At 42.1% G+C, this 23,092-nt stretch overlaps 1 protein-coding gene across 1 annotated transcript in view; it reads right to left on the minus strand.

Annotated features, from left to right (window-relative positions):
• Positions 1-3,534: 3,534 nt before the first annotated feature.
• The window catches only part of LOC141001305 (NT-3 growth factor receptor-like), a 174,060-nt gene continuing 154,502 nt past the window's right edge, over positions 3,535-23,092 (minus strand). Inside the window, exon 18 of the mRNA XM_073472333.1 lies at positions 3,535-4,080. Coding sequence (XP_073328434.1) covers positions 3,895-4,080 — 186 coding nt within the window. The 3' untranslated portion in view covers positions 3,535-3,894. The remainder of the gene's footprint in view (positions 4,081-23,092) is intronic.

Here is a 23,092-nt window from a genome sequence, read left to right on the forward strand (position 1 = left end):
ATTGAAGCCAGATTGTAGAGGTTAAAGGTGAGAGGCATTATTCTACGTATGATGATGTATCTCACAATTGATATGACTTCATATCAAATATTAATTATAGATGCATGTTAACAGATTTCTGAATGTATAAAAATTGAAAGATGGTGAGAATGTGCGTACTGGTACATATCTTTAACACCATGTGTACCATGCACACAGTCTTTTCAGTCTGATTATTGTGATGTTGCAAGTTGGCAAAATAATATGAAAAGTGTGTCTTAGGGTGACATTTTATTTAGAGCTGTTTTTTTTCCTCACTAAATTGTGTAAGGATTACATCTATAGTTTAAAAAACCCTTCACTATGATTAAACAGTGATGCACGAGTTGTTACCCTCGCTTTTACTGTCTTCTGTAAATGTGTTTGTCAGTATGCATGATGATAATTATAACGATAATGAACCTTATGTAAATAAATAAATACATAATCTTGATATACGTAAATAAAGATTATTTTCCTGTACAATAGGGGAGTAACAATCCTTCAGGTGTAATCGGCATTATAAGGGCTGTAGCCGTGTGTAATGGCCGTGCCACATGATACAATAGCTGCTTTGGTGTTACGAGAGGACATTGCCAATGCGCAATTTAGGCTAGAGCGTGTTTTCAAGGACTGTTCTGGCCCATAGTGATGACCGCTCATTAAGCGGAGAGAGCCCTCTCCTCTTACAGTAGCTCGCATACTCTCACTGTGCGCATAGATGCGTCTCTCGGCCTCTCGCTTGAAATCAGACCACTCTGAACTCGCAGCGTTCACCGCTTCTGCCACTTTGCCATTTCACTTGCTTCATTTTCGTTTCTGAAGCCAGAACTGAAGCCCCCAAATTATACTCTTTTTCTCAATCATTACATCAAGTTCACGGTCCGCAAAATTATGCTTCTCCTCAACACTTAACCAAATTCTGGCCCAAACCAGGTAATTTGGAGCGTGTTTAGAGCCATTTATAGTGAATTGTGGGGATGGTCAGACAGCTCGTGCTCCTACATAGAATTTCAGGATGATTGAGATGTATGAGGAAAAGACACGTGGGAACAGACGTACGTGGGGTTTTATACATCTGACACAAAGACTGCATATGTATATTTCCCGTTTTATGTGTACATAGATTTCTACACCGGAATATACACAGTTTTATATATCTGGCCCCAGCAGTGTCAGTTGTACTTGAGCTTGTAAAGAAGTAAAATTATTTCATAAACATATTTCAATTGAAAAGGATAAAAGCCAATGCAAATCTCAAACAAATATTTCATCAGCGTTAATGCAACATTTCATTCCCCAAATCTTTTAGTTGTACTCGAGAAAAATGGAAGCAAAAACGAATTTGTCTGTGTACAGCACTGGCTAGGTAACTTTACATCTTAGATTCTCCCGACTCTCATTACTCTTACTTGCTTACACTGAACCATGTAACAATACAACTAGAAGAAGCTAAAAATAATCATATGAGAAATGGAAATAATGTCTCAAGATGTAGAGATTTACAGTATATACATTATTTTTAAAGGTAACACAATTCAGCTCTAAGTCAAGACTTTCTGCTGCTATAAAGCGTCTGTTGCTAGATCATGTCCAGGATCTGATGTCAGGTAAGATCCAGTTATATCTCACTTAAAAAATGCAAATTTTTCAAAAATCATTAAAGACTGCTTCTGAGTCTGTCGTTTTGTGTTTTAATAATCAGTGTTTTCCTATCCAGTGGCTGAATATTCCAACGGCTATAGAGAATGACAAAGATCCAGTTTTTGATTTTATATAAAAATGAATACGAAATATATCGTGAAATATATAATATGTATTTTTCTTAAATACAGAAAATTCAACTTCACCTTGAGTATTTAAACTGCAATGGGTACAAAAAATGGGACTAATTGTTTTTATCATTATTTTGAGGGGGGTTTTTTGATTGTTTTTTTTTGCAATACATTGTAATAAAAACAAGAACAGTTTACAGCTAGTGTACATTTTTAAGCAGGTAAACAAAACGTAAAAGTGCTCTTAATTTGAAAGACTATTTTTTCTGAGTTCCCAGTGTTTAGAAAGAAGTAAGAGGCACTTTGGTCCATCTCTATGGCGACAGTCACTCATGCCATGCTTGCAGGCTCAGAATTAGATGGTCTGGTTGGGTTGTTGGCAGCTAAGTGGGCTAAGTGGGCCAACATGAAGCCAGGACCAGAGGGTGTATTTATGAATGCTTGGCAGATGTAAATGTTCATGTGTGCTGAGATTGGTCTAGTACTTACAACAAAATGGCTGCTGTACATGACCTGTTTAACTTATGAAGTAATCCTGCCATTCCGTGTTCTACAATTAAATGATGTGGCAGTTCAGTTTCTTTCTTCATGGTTTTACTTGTCAGGCTCATGCATTATTAGCTCTGGCAGATGCATCTGGACCTCCTCTTCTTCAGACAGATTTCCACCCAACATGGGCCATGTTGGGCCGATTACAACCATTTATATAATATATATAATATGGGGCAGGTTTGACACATTAACAGACAAAGGAGTATCACTTTTCACAAATTTGGCAGTGCTGATCAAATATGAATCTAGGTTCTGTTACTGAATAGTGTATTTGAGAAGGTTAGTGACTAAGCTGACACTTTTTTCCCTTTTGAAAACAGAACAAGAACCACCCCAACTTGAATGTTACTCAGCTCCTCATCATCCTGTTTCCCCTGCATGGATGTAGATCTATCCAATTGTGCCCAGAAGTATTTTGGTCTGTGCCCATTGTTAACGCCACACGCCATTATCAAAGACTAGGATCATCACTTGCACAAAAAAAATCCATCAGATGCAGACATCTTTTTCACTGCCAAAAAGTGGGTCATTAGAAGAAATAGAATTTTAACCACCGCACATGTTTAGTCATGTCTTTAGATGGCATGGAGTCATCATGATAACATTACGAAGATGTTCCAAAATGTTAGCTACACTTTGAAGTTTGACCTGAGGGCCATCAATCCAAGACACATAAATTTATAGGCAAATGGAGCATACAATGTTTTTAAAAGGCAAAGAGATTTCTTGTGATCACTCTGTGCAAGTCCTCTTTCTAAACTTCGACATTATACCGTGGAAGTTGAGGATGGTAAACAGTTTGATGACCAAAGAAAAATACTAGCTATATAAGGCATACTAAGATCGCTCTAATTGAAAATTGTGAAACTGAGTTAAGCCAAACCAACCCATGCCTCACTCATCACTGAACACAGATAATAACACATATGGTGAGATCAATATAATATAGAAAATGATATTTTAAATATAGCCAAGTTGAGCCAGACTCTACCAGGCTAGGTAAGGTTTTATCAAGACTTGGGCAGAACCAAAGCTGGACTGATTCGGACAGGGTGAAATGCATAGGCTAGGAAATGATAGTACCTAAATTAATAGGATAAGAAAAACAAACCATACCAGACCAGTACAATCAGGTTAATCCAGTTCAGACCGGTTTGACACGATCCATACTTAATAGTTAAGTCACGAGTTCATTAAAAAAATAAGCTAGTCTGGATAACACAAGCCCAGACCCTACCATTAGGTAAGGTCCAAAACATTTCATTTGATTATAATGTGATATTATACACTGTAATCAAGCTTATTCAAATCCAGTTAAATACACATAACTGCACTTTGGTTAGTTCATTTCAATTCTTATGTGTCAGGCAGTTGGATAAAGGGAAGCGCTATGCCTAATCTCAATTCATATGGTTTCATCACAGACAACTCTGTGAGTCCGGGCTAGACTCTCACTCTAAGGTGATCCATTTCCTTCTGATCCAGTCATCTTATTTCCACTTCAGTGACGATTCAAATACATTCCATTCCTTTATGCTCATATCTATTTCTATCCCAGTATGTCCAGATAAACTGGTGTGGCTTTCATCAGAGTAAACAGCATCTTCTGAATGTCCTTAATGTTGAGGCGCTGTTGTGGCTCCCTCTGCCAACAGCCAAGCATAATATCGTAGACTTCCCTGGGACAGAGCCTGGGACACTCCAGTACCCTGCCTTGAGTAATGCACTCTATCACCTGGGAAGACAGACAGACAGACATATGATTAAAGAAGATATACGAGTTGCCTTGTTTGAGAAAGCTTTGGTCATGCAAGCCTACATCACATGCAAAGTGCCACAGACATTGGCTGTGCAGTGTAATTTGATGGGCACATGTAACAGATGCTGGAAGTGTTATACAGAGAGAGTCACAGTGCAGTTATCGGGATGTGCCAATTTAGGAAGGGAATGTGATAAAACTGCTGCTTTTCTGTAGAGATGAGACACATCGATGCTGGGAAATAACACAAGACTGTAACAGATCCTGACAAACTCTGTGCATCCCAATTCCCTTATCTGTCATATCCTTACTCCTTGACCCTTGCTTGACCCAGAAGTTGCTCGGGTCTGCCTCTTGCAGGCTATCCCAAAGCAATCCTTTTTTTAGCTCTGAGGAGCGAGTATATTGGAGGGATCCTGAGGACCGCTGAGCAAGGATACATGACAACAGCCTTCATGGAAGTCTTTTTGCTGGCCGATACGCCCCCCTGTTGGATATCAGTTATGATTGGAAACACTGATCACACTTACACAAAAAGTTCTAACCATCCAAATCTGCTCTAACCAAGGTGTGCTGAGTGATGAATCCCACTTGATCATAACTTGGAGGCGCATGTCCGATTGTTTGTAATTAGCATAGGTGATGTCCACTAAACACCATATAAGGGCAGGTGTTGTGCCGTGTGCAAATAGCCGACACTGGCGCAGCGATTGGAGAGATGCCACCAAAAAAGGGGAGTAAGGAGAAGACTTTCAGCAGCAATGAACTTGAGGTATTGTTAAATAAAATAAAACAACGTAAACATGTGATCTTCCACAGCGTCAGCACTTGCGTTACAGGAATGTCAAAAACACAGCAATGGTAAAACATCTGTGATGCTATGAATGCCATGTCAGCAGAGGGACGCACAGTTACTGGGATCAAAAGAAAGTGATGTCATGTGACATGTCTTATTGCCATATTGTGCAGTGTACAGCAGGCCATTGACATTAAAGCTGGGGTTGGTAAGATGGAAAAACTTTCAAGCCCAGGCAAAATTTTTGAAAGTATCAGGCCAGTAAACCCCGCCCCCTGCACTCAGGCCTCTCTCCAAAGCCACTCCCCCCAAACCATGAACGAGCGCTGTCCGACAACTGCTGAATACCACAACGGAGTCTGAGTCCTCAAGAGCGGTGCGGAGGAGAGTGTATCGGTGCATCGTTTTCATCACAACATCTAACTACAAGTAACTACCTCATGTCTCATTCACCTGTAAGTAAACACCTAATATCATCATATAGCCATTGCTATTACTGATAGCTGTCAAGCTAGCTTGTTAGCATTCAGAAACTGAAAGTGTATTTTGATGTTGTAACTTATTGCTAGTTAGCTAGCAGCAACTAGTTAAGAGCAGTCCCACCTAGGCCAATCCATTTTCTGAGTGTGTTTGGAAGGATTGAATGATTGACCGTATCAAAAGCTGAGCTCTAATCCAGCAAAATAACGACAGTGGTATTTCCAGAGTCTGTGCTCATTAATAAATCATTTTTCACCCTAAGTAAGGCTGTTTTTGTACTGCGGTTCTTTTTAAAAGCAGATTTGAATTTGTCAATTTTTTTTTTTCCAACCATAATTAAGAGTTGCTTTTTCAATGATTTTTGAGAGTAAAGGCAGTTTAGAAATGGGACGGTAGTTATGGGGGAGTGTTGGGTCTTGTAGAGTTCAGGTTCAGGAGGTCAGGTTTCTTAAGGAGAGGCTGGATACAGACCTGTTTAAAATAGTCTGGGACCAAGCTAGATAAAAGCGATGCATTTACAATGTTCAGAAGCCAGGGGGCGAAAAAGTCTCTTTGAACAGGGTGGAAGGAAGAATGTCTAGTTTGCAGTTGGTGATATTAATACTGGATAATTGTATCCAGTCAGCCAATTCTTTAGGGGTTATGGGTGTGAACTTATCCAACAGTGTGGTGGAGGGTGGGAGCTCAGCTGATGGTTAAGGTGAACCGGCAGGAGTAATAGAGGATTTCAGCTGGGGTGGGATTTACTAGGCAGTTAATGGCATTAAATACAAATCTTGGGTTATGCTTTTTTGAGTCAACTAAATTAGAGAAGTAAGAGAATCCCTCGTTCTTTACCAGTGAATTAAATAGAGATAATAATTCCCTCATCTGTATTCTGTGAACTTTGAGTTTTGTGTTTTTTCATCCATGTTCAGCTCTTCTACATTCTCTTTTTAGTTTTCTAATGTTTCCATTTATCTAGGGTCTTTGGATGGAGGTGCGGCATGGCCTAGCTTTTATGGGTGCTATTTGGTCCAAGGTTTTTAAGCACATAGTATTGAACTGCTTAACCATGAAATTTACATTGTTGCACTGGGCAATGCAACTATGCGCGGTGAAAGCAGCAGCAAAGTCTGCAGCTGAGTTGCTGTTTAAAACACACATGTAAACGGTTTGGACATGGAGTGGCATAGATACAGTTTAAATGAAAACAGAACCATTTTATGGTCCGAAACATAATCCTGCAAAGTTTCAGATTAAAAGATTCACATGTAGTTAAACAATATGATGCAAAGGAGGGTTGGGTTGTTGACATGGATTAATGGATTAAATCAGAAAATTCAGATAAAAAACTACTACTTGGTTACAGAGGGCAATAGACAATAATAAAGCACACAGGGATATCAAGAGTGATTTTGAACAACACTACTTGCAAGTCCCTCTCCCCTACCACTCAGTCTGGGGGAGTTAAAAAATGTTTAGTTGGGAGGGCATAGTTCAGGAAAAAACATTCAATTCGCCAGTTCTAAGCCATCTTTCATTTAGAAACAGGAAGTCTGTTGTACTGTTTGAGATGAAATCATTTAAAGATTAAACGTTTTATTGACCAGAGACCGTATATTTAAAGAGGGTGCAGCTAATCAGAAGCATGATTAGAATTTGTAATTCCAGAGGATTTTTGTAATGGATCGAGATTTGCATAATTTACCCCACCACTTGAGTTTTTTGCTTTTGCAGGGGGACAGCGATGTGACCAGTTAGAGTAATCATGCCTGCTGGTTTTGAGAACAGGCAGAGAGAGAGGTTGGACAGCAGTGTGGCCATTCCACAAGGGAGAGCTTAGTGAAAGTGTAGGGCAGACCTATTCGACTAGCGGCCGGATACGGCCCTTTTGATTTTTTTTATGGCCCGCAAGACTGCCAGTAAATCACAGTGCGTGATTCGTGTGATATAATAAAATTATGGTATACCGGTAGCTCTGAGCTACTTCAACAACGGTTCCGATCTGACTCGAAAATATCTATGTCACGTAACACTATGCACCTACGTGCCGGACAGGCATGTGCTGTGATTGGTTGCTACACTCGCTCTGCACTTGCACTCAGCTCACGGGTGAGAGGTGAAGAGGTCAGAGTCAGCTAAGCTAAGCTAACACTGCTTTGCAACATGTCGCTCTCAAAACCCAAAAAACGAAAACTTGATTTGGAAAACCGCCAGTTCAAGAGCGAATGGACGGACAAATATTTATTTGTTTTGCCTGCCGCGACGAGTAATAAACTGGTCTGTTTACTGTGCAACGAATGCATATCTGTCATGAAAGAATACAACGTGAAGAGGCACTACAAGTCAAATCACGGCTCGTTTTCTGCCAGTTTTCCAGAGGGCTCGGAGGAACGGAGAGGCAAAGTACAGCGTCTACTAGCGTCTTTTCAACAGTGTCAAGTCACCCTCGGTTGCTTTTGCACGGAACAAGAGAGGGCTATGATAGCATCCCTTCGTGTAGCCTGGACACTCACCAGACAGAAGAGGCCTTTTACCGAGGCGGAGACGGTTAAAGACTGTATGCTTGCTGTCATTGATGAAGTGGTTGTTGATGAAAAAATAAAGGAAAGCGTCACCTCATCCATTAAAAAAGTGCCTCTCTCGGACACATCAACTCTTCGCAGAGTGGAATTACTCGCAAAGGATGTCTCAAGGAAGCTTTTGGAAAACCTCAAAAAAGCTGATGTTATGTCTATCGCTGTGGATGAATCAACCAACTGTACTGACATGGCTCAGCTATGCATCTATGTCAGATTTCACGACGGAGTGCGCTTTAGAGAAGAACTTTTGGGGCTTATTCCGTTGGAGGGACACACCACAGGTGAGGTGATGTTTCAAAAGATTGTCGCATTTTTTAACGAGCATGAGCTGGATTTACAGAAGGTTTGCCTTTTGGTTACCGATGGCGCTCCAGCCATGATCGGTAGATTACAAGGGCTGGTGGTGAGGCTATCAACCGTAGCCCCACATATGCAGTTTTTACACTGCATCATTCATCAGTCTGTGTTGTGTGCAAAGCTGAGTGGTGATCTGAAAAACACCATGGACACCGTCATGAACATTGTGAATTTCATCCGCTCAACCTCCAGCCTACAAAACCGCCTTTTCCATATGATGCTTGCCGACATGTTTGCGGAACACACGGACTTGCTTGTTCATAACGATGTCAGTTGGCTAAGCAAGGGAAATGTTCTGGACCATTTCTGTGAGCTCCACCAGGAGATTGTGTCTTTCCTTCGTGTGTGTAAACACAAACGGGCAGCAGACCTCCTGGAGCGCATGCTTGATGAACAGTTCATGGCAGACGTGTACTTTCTGTGTGACATTTTTAGACACTTGAACACTCTGAATCTTGAACTGCAAGGACGAGAAAAGTCTATTGCTGATTTGGTTGAGAAGCTTTGTGCTTTCAAGACAAAGCTAACAATTTTCACAACAGACCTAACTGCAACAGGATTGCTGCACTTTCCACGACTGCGTGCATTCATGAACACAGCACCTGAGGCACGGATAACACCCGTCATGACAGATTTCATGACAAAACTGACTGAGAACTTTACGGAGAGATTCCAAGGGTTCAACATTCCCATTGAAGTATTGCACTTTGCTCGTGACCCCTTTTCTATCAAACCTGAAGCAGACTTCTGTGCAAAAGCAAAAGAGGTAATGTCTTCTATTGATGAGAGCATCTTTCAGATGGAAATGGTTGATATGCAATCCTCCTTTGCTTTAAAACAGCACTTGCAGTCTGAGGGTGCAGAGAACTTTTGGTCTAACTATGTTAACCAATATCAGTACCCCACAACAAGGAAAGTGGCCTTGCTAATACTGACAATGTTTGGGTCCACTTATACGTGTGAGTCTAGCTTTTCTCATATGAATGCCATCAAAACAAAGGCACGTTGCTCCAAGACCAATGAGAAGTTGCATGAGTGTCTTAGGATTGCCCTTACTACCTATGAGCCAAACTATGTTGAAATAGCAAAGTCAAGGCAGTGTAATTTTTCCCATTAACTTGAATAGGCTCAAAATGACAGCAGTGTGATGTATGATACTTTTACATCACATGAGGCATGTGATGCTGTCTCTGTGACAACAGTTATGTTTTATGTTAATTATTTTGTTTGTCTGTTTTACTGTTCAGCTCTAATACATTTGACTGTGGGTATGGACCTGTTATGTTGTGAACGCTCCCTTTAATTTTGGTCCGATGGCTTTGTTTTGTTCATCTTGAATGTAGCAAAATATAAATATGGACCTTGGTTAAAAAGCTCCTTATGTGAAAGTATTAAATTTTTTTTTTAAGTACTTTATTTATTCATTTTCAAAACATCCAGGTACATAACAACCCAAACAATTACCCCTTCTTTCCCACCCCCCTCCCCCAAAGTAGGTTAGGGAGAAAAAGAAAGAAAAAAGACAGATAAAAGGAAAAAAAAAAGAAGAAAGAAAGAAAGAAAGAAAAAAAAAAAGGGGTGAAAGTTGTACTATACTGTATTACAGTTTCTATGGCCATCCATGACTGTATACAATTATATACATTTGTGTAAATTATGGACAAATAAATACTCAAACATAATCAAGAAATCAAGGTGTCATGAGGGTCCTCTCAGCTGTGTGATGTGATCAAGAAATGGTTGCCATATTTGATGGAATCTGTCTGATTTTCCTAATAACTCAAATCGAATTTTTTCCATATATAAAATATTTGAGAACTCAGTGAGCCAGGCTTCAAAACATGGGGATGTTTCTTTGTTCCAGACTTTAAGAATAATTTTCTTTGCAACAACCATTCCATACTGTATTGATAAGGCTTTCCAGCGACTAAGAGTATCAAGCTGGTGAGACCAGCCAAAGATACCTGTCTCTGGGTCTGGCGTGAGATCATATCCGTAAACCTCAGAGTAGAAATGGAAAACATCATGCCAAAATCTACCAAGTTTGTTACAAAACCAGAACATGTGTGCCAGTGTACCATCAGTCTGTTTACATTTTACACATAATGGTGAAGTGGATGCATAGAATGAATGCAGTTTAACACGTGAATAATGGAGTCTATGTATAACCTTATACTGTATTAGCTGATGTCTTGAATTAACTGAACATGTATGTATGCTATGAAGACATTTACGCCATGCATCTTCTGAAATGGTGGTACCTATATCCTTCTCCCAGGACTCTCTCAGATATTGCGTACTTGGAGCAGTTTGAACTGCAAACACATTTACAAACATGGACACCAGCTTTTTGGTCTCAGGTTTCTTTGTTATAAGAGAGTAGATTTCATCTGGCGAGTTATAGGTTTCAAAGTTTGAGATGTTTGCTCTAGTATAGTTCCTGATTTGCAAGTATCTGAAAAAGTGAGATGCTTGTAAATCAAATTTTCTTTTAAGTTGGTCAAATGAGGCAAAAACATTGTCAATATACAAATCTTTCAGAGTAACCAGACCTTTCCCTCTCCAGGAAGAGAAAACAGAATCTGACTGAGAGGGGCGAAATGCATGATTGTGACAAATGGGGGCAAAAATAGAAGTGTTAGTTAAATTAAATGTTTTTTTAATCTGGTACCACACCTTTAATGAATGTTCTACTATAACCCCAATCCCTTTAAATGGTCCAGGCCTTCTCTTTGCTGTATTGAGTAGTGCTGGGAGGGAGGTACCAGTGACGTCCTGTTCTATGGCAAGCCATGATGGTGTAGTAGCATTAAGTTCTGTCGGATAAGCTTGCTGCCAATACACAAGTGCTCGTGCATTAGCTGCCCAATAATAATGTTGAAATAAAGGGAGCGTCAGTCCACCCAGTTCCTTTGGCTTACAGAGGTGCTTCTTACTTATTCGATGTGGTTTGTATCCCCAAACGAAAGGCATAGTGATTGAGTCCAATGTTTTAAAAAATTTTTTAGACAGAAAGATGGGTACATTCTGAAATATGTATAGGAATCTAGGTAAGGTCACCATTTTTATAGCATTAATTCTGCCGATCATTGACATGGGCAGTGTTCGCCAAAGTTCAATATCAGTTTTAAGTTTATCAATCAGAGCCTTGTAGTTCAGTGTATAGAGCTGATCAAATTGTTTGGGGATTGTAGTGCCAAGATATTTAACATGGGTGGTCTCCTTTACGGGTAGATTTCTGAGAAAGTTGGGATTTAAGTCCTCACTCAGAGGCATAAATTCACATTTCTGCCAGTTTACAGTATATCCTGATAGCTTACCAAAGGTTTTAATTTGATCCAATAAAGCTGGAAAAGATTTTTCAGGCTGCGACAAGAACAGGATCACGTCATCAGCGTACAACGCTATATAATGATCTAATTTACCCAGATGTATAGGGATAATTTTTGGATTACATCTAATACTTATTGCAAGGGGCTCAATACACAAAGCAAACAACAGAGGGCTTAGGGGGCAACCCTGTCTAACACCACGGTGCAGGTTGAAAGGGTGAGATCTGTCTGAGTTGGTAAGGATTGATGCAGTTGGATACGCATAAAGCATCTCTACCCATGAGCTAAAACTTTCACCCAGGCCAAATTCTCTGATTGTTAAAAGCATATATTTCCAATCTACCTGATCAAATGCCTTGTGCGCGTCAAGTGTAAGTATTGCAGATTTTGACTTGTTTTGTTTGCTATATACAATATTCAGTAATCTACGGACATTAAAAAAAGAAAATCTCCTGGGAATAAACCCCACCTGGTCTGGGTGTATAATAGTTGCAACATGTTTATTCAATCTATTAGCTAGGATTTTGGAAAAGACTTTGAGGTCACTCCCGAGAAGAGCAATAGGCCGATAAGACGATGGATCAGTCTGATCTTTATCTTTTTTCAATATTAAAGAGATGTTTGACGTATATAATGAGTCTGGTAGTTTTTTATTCCTTATCGATTCTTTAAACATTCTCAATAATAGAGGGGCCACATCATCAATAAATGCTTTATAAAAGTCAATGCCCAGGCCATCAGGACCAGGTGACTTTCCACTCGGAAAATCCTTTATAGCCGTCATAACCTCCTGTAAAGTAATTTCCGCATTGAGTTCATTTTGTGCATCACAGTCTATTTTAGGAAGCGAAAGGGAGCGCAAGAATTGAAGAGTATCCCCTTCTGTTGCGGAGGTTTGGGATTTATATAAATTTTCATAAAAGTCCCTGAAGCACTTATTAATTTCAACAGGGTCTGTAACAATAGAGCTTGTCTGACTTTTAATTTCGTGAATAGCCCTGCTAGCTTGTGCTCCTCGTAGCTGGCGTGAAAGAAGAGGGCCAGGTTTATCTCCCAATTCAAAATGTTTGTGCCTCACTTTCAACAACAAAGTATTAATTTGTTGAGAGAGAATACAGTTATATTCATGCTTTAACTTAACGATTTCCTTCAATAAAGGTGAGGATGGAGCCTCTCTATACTGTTTTTCAAGGAGGGTAAGCTGTGGATCTATAACTGATAATCTCTGTCTCCTCTGTTTTTTTTGTGCAGTTTCATAGGATATGACAAAACCTCTTATCACAACCTTAAAGGCCTCCCACAGTGTTGAATCTGAAACATCAACTGTATCATTAAAAGCTAAATAGTCCTTTATCGAAAGCGAGCATTTTTCCAAAAATATTTTGTCATTAAGAAGACTTGGATTGAATCGCCAATTATAGTGTGGTTTTTTCCATCCGAAGTCCATGCCTACAGAAACTGGGCTGTGGTCTGAAATTAAGATATTGTGATATTTAGATGACTTAATAAATGCTGTCAACTTAGAATCAATTAAGAAGTAATCAATCCTTGTGTATGTATTGTGAACTTGTGAGAAAAAGGAATATTCTTTCCCTGTGGGATTGTGAATCCTCCAGATATCAAGCAGATTAAGCGACTTCATTAGATTATTCAGCATATTTGTGGAGTCCGAAGGATTAACTGGGCGAAGTGAGGACCTGTCTAAAATGGTGTCTAAGACGCAGTTGAAATCACCACCTGCAATCAAGTTGGTTGTTGCTAGGTCAGGTATCAGCCGGAAAACACCTCGAAAAAACCCAGGGTTGTCAAAGTTTGGTGCATATAAGTTAAGGAGGGTAACGTGAACAGACAAAATTTTGCCAGTCACAATTATGAAACGACCATTTGGATCTGATTTAGTTGAAATGTGTTGGAAGGGAATATTCTTTTTGATTAAAACTGCCACACCACGTGCCTTGGCTGAAAAGGTTGACTGAAATATTTGTCCTATCCAGCTACACCTAAGTTTTGAGGCCTCTGTGTGTCTAATATGTGTCTCTTGCAGAAATAAGATATCAGCATTCAAGTCACGTAAATGAGAAAATACCTTGGCTCTCTTTGATGGGTTGTTTAAACCTCTGACATTCCAAGAAGTTAGATTAACAATGTTATTCCTATGATCATTCGTTGGGCCACTCATGACACCGCTACCACATAAAAAAGGAAGATGCCATTGTATTCAAACAAAAAAAATGAGTACAACGTGAACCAAACTGATAGAACATACCCTTCGAACTCCCTACTTTGCCCCCCCCTCCCCAAAAAAAAAGGGTAATATAAACCCCACATGGCAGCGGAGCTGCTGAGAAAGGAGCCTGTACATGCGGTAAAGCACCTAACAAAGCAAACTAACATTATCCCCCATATCAACTCCTTGCCACTCTCCTGTAAGTGAATTATAAACCCTCCTTATAAATCAGGTAATATGCATTTTGAAACCTATTTTCAAAAAAAAAAAAATTAAGAACAAGAGACAAGAGTAACAAATGTAAGTAACAAAGCAAATTTTAAAGACTGCCTTTTTCCCCTTTTTTTCTTCTTTTTTTTGTTTTCCTCAAAAGCGCATAATGTCTAAGATATGAGCCAATCATAGTAGAACTGACAGCAATAACCAAAAGTGACCTTACACATACGTCATAATGTTAAGGCAAACTATGTGAACGTAAAGTCTGAGTAGCGCAATTATTGCAAAAACACGTTGGCTTTTGCCTCACCGTTCATTTTGTCCATCCATAGTGAGAATATCCACACCTGTGCAGGTAAGCCTGGCTCTTGATCCAGTCGCACTGGCGGCATCCGGTCACTCGGCGTTGCCAGCTGCTGAAGGCTGTATGTGTCTGTCAGCGTAGGTGGCTGCCTCTTTTGCTGATTCAAATATCTTGGTTTGACCAGCATGAGTAAAAATCAGGCGTGCAGGAAACAGGAACCCATGGCGGATACCGGCCTCCTTAAGTTTCAGTCGAACTGCATCAAACTCCTTGCGGTCCTTCATCACTTCTGCTGTGAGGTCTGGAAAGATGCTAATGCGCTGCCCCTCGTAGTTTAGCGGACCATCGTTGCGAGCCACTCGGATTATCTTCTCTTTCACGGTGTCGTGATGTATCCTGGCGATCATAATGCGTGGTCGGTTGCTTGGAGCGCCGATGCGGTGGGCACGGTCCACTTTAATCCCCTGGGGGAAATGCGCGGCTCCGAGGAGTTTAGGCAGCAAGTCAGACACAAACGTAGTTGGGGAGCCTCTCTCAATTTTCTCTGGCAGACCCACAATTTTAATATTTTGTCTCCTCGAGCGGCCCTCTAGATCGTTCACTTTGGCTTTCAGGAGTTTGTTTTGTGCACACAGGTCATCCTGGCTTTTTTCCAGGTCGGCCAGGCGTCCATCAAACTCACCGTGCCAGTCTTCCAGGTTTATAATGCGGGAGGTGTTGGAGGCGACGGCAGTTTTAAGCCCAGCGAGAGTTGTCTCCAAGTTGTCAAACCTCGCGTTCATCGAGTTTTCCATCCGTCTAATGGCCCCCAGGATGGGCGACAGAGAGGGCTCCTCGTCTAGTGCATCTGTTATAGCATGCACAGGGCTGGTGGAGCCAGGTGAGCTAGCGTTAGCATTAGCAGGCTCGATCGACGGATTGTCTTCAGTCTCTGAGAGAGACTCTGGTGTTTTTGGAGTCGGTTTCCTGGTTTTAACCATTCTTCGAGATGTTAGAAACGGATTTCACCGTCAAAAAGTGCAGAAAAGGAGAGTTAAATACTTATATCAAGTTGTAGTGGAGGAGCTGATGGAAAACACAACCTACTACATCGCTGGCTCTCTAGCGCCCCTCGTGAAAGTATTAAATTTAAAGAAAATGGATATGTGTCATTCGTTCATACTAATATAATATCTATTATCATCAAGAGTTATTTTTTAGCCATTAGTTGACAAATATTCTGTGTGGCCCACGAACCCCCAGTGATTTTCATATTTGGCCCACTTGCTATTGAAGTTGAATAGCCCTGGTGTAGGGGATAGGGGATGATGGCAGGGGGCGCCAACATGCAGGTCAGTAGAATGGTTAGGAACCATAGAAGAAGAGGAGGGGCTTTCAGGTGGGTACGAGAGAGACGTAAACAGTCCTGGAGCTTGCTTTTAATGACAGGGGCTGTGGCACCGGGAAACTGGTGTGTAACAGCATGTAACAGTATAATGCAATCATCTCTGCAGCTGGTGTCAGGAAGCTGGTAGTCCAGTTGAACAAATTTAAAACAATAAAAAACGATTGAGATCGGATTTACGCAGGGGATTTCAATGAATAAAAAGTGGAATAGGAAGTGGAAGTGGAGAGATTGGGCAAATGGCCTAGACTTCCGTGATGGAAACTGATGCCTGTAACTTATCCAGCCAGCCGAATACTAAAAGTCAGGATGGGTAAAAGAGGTAAAAGCGCATACGTAAAACAATGTAGTGCTAAATCCCCTGTAGCAACGGAGATCTTGAAAAAGTTAACACACAGATAGCTAAATGAGAGAAGGGTTCACCTTCTTGCCTTCAAACATATTGCTGGTCATTGTGGCCAAACAACTCATTTTTTGTTTCATCTGACCTCAGAGTTTTCCTCCAGAAGGCTTTTTCTTTGTCTACCTGATTAGCAGCAAACTAAAGGTCTTAAGGTGCCGCATCTGGAGAGAGGACTCCTTTCTAGCCTATGGCGATGCAAGCTTGACTATGGACACTAGCTTCTCAGCCTATGGCGATGCAAGCTTGACTATGGACACTGACACCTGTCTTCCAGCAACTCATTCATTGCAGACTTGCTTTTTGGTGGTTTTTGGTTGACTCTTGACCATCCCGACCAGTTTTCTCTCAGCAGCAGTGATAGTTTGCATTTTCTTCCTGATGATGGCAGTGACAACTGTGCCATGCACTTTATACTTACAAACTGTTGTTTGTACAGTTGACCTTGAGACCTGTTACTGCTTTGAAATGGCTCCAAGTGACTTTCCTGACTTGTTCAAATCAATAATGTGCTCTTTAGATTTTCCCATTGTTTGTGGCCGAGTCTAGTCGGTGTATCAAACCAGCCCTATTGAAATGGGCCCAGAAAAGTCACCAGCTGTTATCAATCATAATCACTTAGAAGACTTTGAGGCCTTGCTAAGAAAATTTGATTCACGCAACTTTCCCCAGTTTGAAATTGGTCATTCAATTTGTATATGTACTTTTGATCCACAATTTCAGAAGAACCATAATAAATTCAGAATTGAAGCATACTTCATGAATGTTTTTTGGGACTAAGTAGTATGTGTTCCACTCATTCCATCACAGAAAAATTGTTGAGTTGTAGCAGAGTATAGTCAAGAGTACGTAAACTTTTGACCACGACTGTATGACTGTCTAGGAATGGGTACCGAAACCCGGTATTAAATGGGCCCTGGGCTAAATTTTCGAAAGACCATGGTATCAATAAGCTCTGATGTTATCGGTTATGCTAACAGCATTGAAAAAATTAAGGCATTCTTCTATGATGGATTTCACTATTCCCAAGCCTGAACAGAGATCTGTGTGGGAGCCTGTCCTGTGCAGGGGACAGGGCAGGTTCCCATTGTCTGTCCATCACTCTCACACACGCTGGCACAGACAGAGACTGGACACCCTGCTCCGAGTGACAGAGAGAGCCAAACATTCAAAAAGTCTCACTCGTTTCCCCATCTACCTCAGGTATGTTATGCTAGCAGGAGCCCACACAGAGTAAATTAAATTATGCAAATATAATAATAATAATGCATTTTATTTAAAGGAGACTTTCAAAGCACTCAAGGATACCTTACAACACACACACACAACACAACAGTACATCAAACAATATAAATCAGGTAACATTGATGTAGAAGTTTTGCAAAGATAAATAAATAAATATGAATGTGACTACATAGTGCAATAGTACAGTAAATAGACAAGAATGTGATTACATAGTTAGTGTGAGACAGAGTATGCCACTCAGAATAAGTGTGTTTTCAGGCGGGATTTAAAGGTGGAGACTGTGGCTGTGTCTAAATTCAGGGGCTGCATCCTTCAAGGACGCGGCCTTTGCGGCCCACGAAGGCTGGGTCCTTCGGAGAGACCTTGAAGGCCGCGTCCGCCGTTGTTAAATGGGACGGTCTAGCCTTCGGAGTATTTCCTGGTTGCGTCACCAGGTGTTCATGCATTAAAGTCTGTTTTGGTTCAAATCTATCAAACGTGTACATTTATCTGTGTGTGTACAATGTGTCAAATCTAAACTGAATTATCAACATTACAAAATAAACATTAACCCATTGGTGAATAACAACTATATTTACCATAGCAGTACCAGCGTCACGTATTTTAACTGAAAGTTGAAATTTGGAGGTTTTATAGTCCCTTGAAGTGTAACATATCTGGCGTTGGATGTTCAAATGACTAAAAACCGAGTATAAATCCATTACTTAAATTTGAATATCATGTCTGCGCCACTTGATGTCGCCATTTTCTCTTGCTTCCTCTTCTGTTTCGGGACTGAGCAGCGGTGCGCAAAGGATCTTGGGATATAGCAGGCCGTGAAGGATAGTAGTGGTGTGTCCTCCAAAAAGAGGGAAGTGCAGGCTGCATTTGAAGGAGCCTTTGAATTTGGACAGCATTCGCGCGGCGTTGTGACGTAATTGGCCTTCAAATGCGCCCTTCGAGGGCTGCAGCCCCTGAATTTGGACACAGCCAGTGTCGGAAGTGCGAATGTCTGGTGGGAGAGAGTTCCAAAGGCGGAGGGCAGATCGGCTGAAAGCTCTTGACCCCATGGTAGTTAAGTTAGAAGATGGGGCAAAGATCTGGATGGCAGAAGAGGATTGGAGAGTGTGTGGTGTGTAGATGTGAATAAGTTCAGAGAGATACGATGGTGCCAGGTTGTGAAGGATCTTGAAAGTGAGGAGTAGAATCTTAAAATCAATGCAGGATTTGATAGGGAGCCAATGAATTTGCTGCAGGGCAGGAGTGATGTGCTCAATAGAGGGAGTTCTGGTGGTGATATGAGCTGCTGCGTTCTGGACCAGCTGGAGTTTATGAAGAGATTTCCGAGGAAGACCAAAGAGGAGAGAATTACAATAGTCCAGACGGGATGTCTGACTAATTAGGGTGTTTACAAAGATAGCAGTGCAGGTTGGTGTAAGTGAGGGATGGAGACGATTGATGTTGCGTAGATGGAAGATGACATTTCCTGAGAATGTGACCAAGAGGCAGAAGATAAATAATGAACAGGAGGGGGCCAAGGACAGAGCCCTGGGGAACACCACTGGAGACTGGAGAGGAGCCAGATCTTAGGTTCTTGAGTTGAACAGACTGTGTGCGACCAGAGAGATATGATCTGAACCAAGCCAGAGAGATGTCAGTGATTCCAATGGAGGCTAACCTGTCCAGGAGGATGTCATGAGAGACAGTGTCAAAGGCTGCGCTCAGGTCGAGGAGAATGGAGAGTCGACCAGAGTCAGATGCCATCAGGAGGTCATTGGTGATTTTCACCAGGGCTGTCCCAGTGCTGTGGAGGGGACGACAACCAGACTGAACTTTTTCATAGAGATTGTAGTCAGATAGATGAGTGTTTACCTGAGCTGCAACAGTTCTTTTTAGTATTTTGGAGAGAAATGGCAAGTTTGAGATTGGACAAAAGTTGTTCAAATCATTTGGATCTGTGCCAGGTTTCTTGGAGTTATTGCAGTAGTCTTTAGTGATGACAGAACCACACCAGTAGTCAGTGAGGAATGAATGATGTCAGTTATTAAAGAGGACATGGCAGGCAGGCAGACTTTTACCAGGTGGGTCGGTAGGGGGTCTAACTGGCAGGTTGATGATTTAGATTTATGGATGAGTCCAGTTATTTCAGAGACAGTTGGCAGTTTGAAGCTGGCAAGCTGAAGGAAAATGTAGGCAAAGAGTGCAGAGAGGATGCAGAGTTATTTGAAGCAGTCAGTGTCTGGTGGATATTTTCAATTTTGGCATTGAAGGTCATGAAGTTACTGTGTAACTGTGAGTAAGTGAGGTGGTAGAGCATCAGGGCTGTTGAGAATAGGGCTCTAGTGTTCCCATCAGCTGTCCTGATTAAGGTTGAGTAGTATGTTGTCTTGGCTGAAGAAAAAGCATCCTTGTATTGAAGTATGTGATTATGATACATTTCTTTGTGAACTGCTAGGCCAGTTTTGACATAAAGGCGCTCCAAACAACGGCCTTTAGTTTTGAGCTGGCGTAGTGCTTGTGTAAACCAAGGAGCAGAGTGGGTTAAAGAAACAGACCTGGTTTTCAGAGGTGCAAGAGTATTTAGCAGTCCATGAAGTCCACAATTGTATTGAGATACCAGTGCATCTGTGATGGATAAATTGTCTCTGCTAGGAAAGTCATCAATTCCATTAGAGAGGGCCAACAAGTCAATATTCTTGATGTTTCGGAATGAGATGGAGCGAAGCATATTAGTCTTAGGTAATCTTAGATTGACATTGAAGGATATTAACGTGTGGTCTGAGATAGGCAGATCTGAGGCACAACAGTTTTGAGGGGTTACACCAGAACAGCAGATTAGGTCAAGAATGTGTCCTTTGGAGTTTGTTGGAAAGTCAATACATTGCTGTAGTCCAAAGGTGTCAAGGCATGAAGTAAAGTCCCTTGTAAAAGCATTGTTGATGCTATCCAAGTGGATATTAAAATCACCCAGCAATAGTACATTTTGGGACACAATATAAGGTTGTTAAGAATTCCTGCAGGAAGGCATTATTCGGCTTGGGGGGTCGATAAATAGTGGCAAAGATAGGATTTGCAGAGCAATGGACTCAAATGAAGGGTACCCAGGTACTGTAATGGAGGACACTTTCCAATTTTCACTGTATAGTATCGCCAGGCCACCCCCTCTGCCAGAAGTACAGGGTTGTGATGTGTAGACAAACCCAGGAGGAATAGTTTGATTAAGGTGTGAAAAGTCATTAGGCTGCTGCCATGTCTCAGTCAAGCAAAAGAAATAAAATTTACGGTCATTCAGTAGATCATAGAGCAGAGGTCCCTTGTTGGTCAGCGAACGGATGTTAAATAACCCAAAGGTTAGATTGCTGATGTGAGGTTTGGTGTTAGCTGACCTGGCTGGATTAACTAGCACACTATGATTGACAGTTCGTCTACACCTGTGTCTGTGCATTGATTTGCGATATGAAATAACAACAGGAATTGGCAACCAGTTAATCACAGCAGTGGAAGTAGCTTTATGACAGCCAGTAGGAGACAGTGGACCACGGTCAGGGTGTTGAACCAGGGAAAGTGTCAGTACCTGGGTTGGTCGCCAGGGGGAGCTTGTGAGAGACACAGTACTGTGTGCTGCCAGAGTAGGCGGAGAAGAAGAAGGCTCCAGGAGGGGGGCGTGGCAGGTCAGCAGTCAATCACGCAGAGCAGCGGTCTGAACAGCATGCTGGATGTTAGCTGCTAATACTCTGCCAGGTGTTCAGACTGAGGATTCTGGAGAAATGCCCAGCTCCACGGGCGTGAGTTGGCAAAGGTCCGCTGAGCCAGACATTTACATTTAGGGCATTTAGCAGACGCTTTTGTCCAAAGTGACTTACAATAAGTACATTTGTCACAAGAAAGAAACCACAACATATCACCGTCAATAATGTAGAAAAGAAAAGATAGAAACAATTTTCAAGCCCTCATCTGAGCAAAGTAGCAGCTATTTATCAAGGATACCAAAAGTCAAAAGTGCTATGATGTAAGTGCTAAGCGTAAGAACATACAAGTGCATATAAATTATGTTTTTGTTTTTTTGTTTTTTTTTGGGGTGGGGGGGTTGGGAGGGAGTCATGCTCTGTGGGGTCGAGGTGAAGTCTGAACAAGTGAGTCTTGAGTCTTTTGAGGAAGATGGTGAGTGATTCTGCTGTCCTGACATCGGTGGGGAGTTCGTTCCACCACTGGGTCACCAGAGAAGAGTCGCGACTTCGCTGAGCAGGTTTTGTTTGCGCTTAGCGATGGTGGTACCAGCTGGCCAGCTGATGTAGTAGAGCGAAGTGCTCGCGCTGGGGCGTGTGGTCTGACCAGTGTTTGGAGGTAGATGGGTGCAGTTCCGTTGACGGCCTTGAAGGCCAGCACCATGGTTTTGAATCTGATGCGGGCCGCAACAGGAATCCAGTGGAGGTCACGGAGGAGGGGGGTCACATGGGAGAATTTGGGTAGATTGAAAACAAGGCGCGCTGCAGCGTTCTGGATATGTTGCAACGGTTAAGTCGCAGAGGCTGCGAGTCCAGCCAAGAGCGAGTTGCAGTAGTCCAGGCGGGAAATGACCAGCGATCGGACCAGGAGTTGCATCGTGTCCTTTGTGAGGAAAGACCCGATCCTGCAGATGTTGTAGAGGGCAAATCTGCAGGATTGGGCCACCGCAGTGATGTTGGGGGTGCAGGATAGTCCGTCGTCGAGGATTACGCCCAGGTTCCTCACAGTCGATGAAGGCGATACCGTGACGTCCTCGACAGTGACCAACAGGTCCATGTGAGGGCAGCCTTTCCCCGGGATGAAGAGGAGTTCAGTTTTACTGAGGCTGAGCTTGAGATGATGTGCAGTTGTCCAAGCGGAGATGTCTGCCAGACATTCCGAGATGCGCGTGGCGACGTCGGTATTAGAGGATGGGGAAGGGAGAGACATCCTTTCCACAGCTGTTTTTTCCACAGCTGTTTTTCAGTCAGCTCCAGCTGCCGACAAGCCATGTCATTGGTTCCTACATGAACTAGGACCCCGTTAATGGATGATGGGAGAGAGCACAGCAGGTCGCGGAGCTTATCCAGGATAACCGGCACCGTGGCTCCAGGAAAGCAGTGTGTGGCTGCGTTGAAAAAGCGAGTGTTCCTGATAATTGAGTCTCCTACGATGAGTGTGGTAGGAGCAAAGAGGGGACGAGGAGACGATGGCTGTGGGCTTTCAGTACTTGGAGCAGGTGAGGGCAGCAGCTACGTACCTAGGAGAGGTATCGATAGCTGGCTTGGTGTGAGGAAGAGCACCGGAGCACCGCATCACAGCCTCCCTCAGGATCCGGCACCATGAAGAGGGTCAAATTTGACACATCTTCAGCATTACAGTGACCAAGAATTTCGTGCCACATTTGAATATCATGACAGCCATGACATTCAACATTTTCATCAGTAACAGTGTTAAGATAGAAGAGTCTATTATACACTTTAATGTAAAATGTGGTACCATCCTTGTCCACGAGTTTGTTACATCCTTCTTTAAAAGATGACTAGCTCCTGTCCACTGCTTTGACTGAGAAAATGTCCTGAGGAAACAACGGGACAGACAGCACCTCATTCTGCGTTGCTTTCACCTCATGACCCGCGCTGATTCTCAGGCGGACCTCAGCAGCACCCCTTCCTCAGCGCGATGTCAGTGGTCCTCACTCCGTCAGCCAACTCCAGGA

This window comes from Pagrus major, chromosome 8, assembly GCF_040436345.1.
Source record: "Pagrus major chromosome 8, Pma_NU_1.0".
Classification (NCBI taxonomy): Eukaryota; Metazoa; Chordata; class Actinopteri; order Spariformes; family Sparidae; genus Pagrus; species Pagrus major.